General features: G+C 39.5%; 1 protein-coding gene across 1 annotated transcript; it reads left to right on the top strand.

The window, feature by feature from the left end:
- The first annotated feature begins 1,743 nt into the window (after positions 1–1,743).
- On the top strand, positions 1,744–2,437 carry LOC101582146 (mitochondrial import receptor subunit TOM22 homolog). The gene is made up of 2 exons (XM_004628530.2): positions 1,744–2,107; positions 2,296–2,437. Exons 1-2 carry the CDS (start codon positions 1,754–1,756, stop codon positions 2,368–2,370), a joined length of 429 nt encoding a protein of 142 aa, XP_004628587.1. The 5' UTR covers positions 1,744–1,753; the 3' UTR covers positions 2,371–2,437.
- Positions 2,438–2,443: the final 6 nt, after the last annotated feature.

Here is a 2,443-nt window from a genome sequence, read left to right as displayed (position 1 = left end):
TGGAATTGCTGAGCCAATTCAGATAAGCTTTTAACGTCTTAAATTGAAACAATGTATCAAGCACTGCATGGTCTGAAACTCATCTAACTACAAAGTAAACAGATATCACCATCCTTCATCCCAGCGATAACTTGTATTAACATCATGTATTCTCTGATTCTACAGAGATATAAATCAGTGATATTGAAGGATATATCCTCTATGCCATTTATAAATGACAAAAACATTGATACATATATGTGAAATTCATTCTGATATGAAATGTATAATACACAAATTCGTTCATGGATTTTTCATTAGAAATGTTAGAAAATAATTTATAATTCAATATTAGGTAAGTCTGAATTATTTTGGATTCTTGAGCCTAAAAGTTAATATAATAATGTTATTTACATAAGTCTCTACTATGGAAATTTTTAGAGATACAAATAGTAATATATGTTTCAAGATTCTCATTAAAGTATTGTTTTAAATAGTATCAAAAATACAGAAACAAATGGTAATGTCAATGAAAAGGGTTAAATAAAATCTAATATATATATATATATATATATATATATATGAATGCAATATTCTAATTTAGTTTATTTTTATTTCTTATAGTGTGAAAATATCCTTAAAAAAACCAAGTTTGAGCCAGGATTCCTCCTTTTTCTTTATTTTACTTTTTGCTTTCTGAGACAAGGCCTTGCTACAGATATACAGTTCAGGCTGGCCTTGAGCTCACTTTGTAGCACAGGCTGGTCTTGAACTCCTAATGATCCTACTAGCTACACCTCCCTAGTGCTGGGATTATAGACATGGCCACCACTCCTGGTGAGCCAGGATTCTTCTTAGATATGTGTGCTATTTTAACAAACTATTTCATACCTCAACTAACCTTTCATCTTTCAGTCACTATATTGATCAACTTTCTCACTGCTAGGACAAAATGCTAGGACATACACAACCTACAGGAAGAGATAGTGCATTTGGCTAGTGGCTCCAGAGGCTTTAGTTTCTAGAGAGCTGGCTCCAAGGCAGGAACAATACAGCAAAATCATAGTGAAGTGAAGTTGCTCACTCCATACTGGCTGGAAATTTGAGTACAAGGGAATAGCACCGTGAGAGACATTGTTCAAAAGTGACCTCAGTGACCTGCCTCCAGAAGTGGGCCTCACCTCCCAGCAACACAGCCATCTATAAGTACCATGAATTAACCCACTGATGAGCACACCTCCTTCATAATCCAATTGCTTTTTCTCCTGCATTAATAAAAAGGTAAGTTTGATCTGATGACTGGAACATTGTTAGAAATCATAAAATACCCATTTCTCACAATTTTAATTTAATCAATATAATTTATTAATCCAGTCAGGTTGATAATAGTAACTGGTGCAGTCAACTACAGGCTTTGAACAGGCCTCCATGCATATGCAAGAATATAGCTAAAAGAAGCTTCAGACATGAATTTCCCCAGCCACTACTCCTAGATCCCATGGTTTAAATTGATAGTCTGCTTGCTCTTCAGATTACATTTATTCTTTTACTATGGCTATAACTGAATTGAGCAAATGTTGCTTATAAACATACAGAATTTATGTACATAAACAGACTATAATATGTTATAGAGACATGGAAAATGAAGAATACCATTAAGATTTGTTGTGAAAATAAAGACCATTATGCTTATAATGCCACAGCATTCAGTATTCAGATTATAGGTCTTTAAGACCACTTTCAAAGTTACAAATACAGGGTGTTCCCTACGGTCATGGCCGCTGCGACCGCTGCAGCCGGTGCCGGGGAGCCCATGTCCCCAGACGAGTTGCTCCCGAAAGGGGACGCGGAGAAGACCGAGGAAGAGCTGGAAGAGGATGACGATGACGAGCTAGACGAGACCTTGTCAGAGAGACTGTGGGGTCTGACGGAGATGTTCCCCGAGAGGGTCCGGTCCGCGGCCGGAGCCACTTTCGATCTCTCCCTCTTTGTGGCTCAAAAAATGTACAGGTTTTCCAGGGCAGCCTTGTGGATCGGGACCACTTCCTTTATGATCCTGGTTCTTCCTGTTGTTTTTGAGACTGAGAAGTTGCAAATGGAGCAGCAGCAGCAGCTGCAGCAGCGGCAGGTGAGCCTGGGCTCTGGAGGCTTTTGCCAGTGGGAAACGCTTGTTTTTATTTGTCGGGCCCCTAGGTAGACTGGCAGGTAATGTGCAGCTGTGGGGCTTGGCGGTTGGGATCTGGCCCATCAGGCATGGTGAAGGTGCAGTGACACCCCTAGGCTTGTACAGTGCCTTATTTTCTTTTTCTTTTCCAGATACTTCTAGGGCCTAACACGGGCATCTCAGGAGGAATGCCAGGGGCTCTACCTTCGCTTCCTGGAAAAATCTAGATTTATTGATAACATATGACCCGTCTTGGTGAGAGAAGTTCAGACTCAGTTGTTTGAACTGCTGATGATTTGT

This window comes from Octodon degus, unplaced genomic scaffold, assembly GCF_000260255.1.
Source record: "Octodon degus isolate 3935 unplaced genomic scaffold, OctDeg1.0 scaffold00024, whole genome shotgun sequence".
Classification (NCBI taxonomy): Eukaryota; Metazoa; Chordata; class Mammalia; order Rodentia; family Octodontidae; genus Octodon; species Octodon degus.
Note: the sequence above shows the minus strand (reverse complement) of the source record. Positions and strands in the feature narration are given on the sequence as shown.

Bases quoted from the DNA above. Each gene is read 5' to 3' on its own strand.
- LOC101582146 (XM_004628530.2), top strand. From the start codon at position 1,754: ATGGCCGCTGCGACCGCTGCAGCCGGTGCCGGGGAGCCCATGTCCCCA. The intron at 2,108-2,295 runs GTGAGCCTGGGC...TTTCTTTTCCAG, and splicing joins AGCAGCTGCAGCAGCGGCAG to ATACTTCTAGGGCCTAACAC.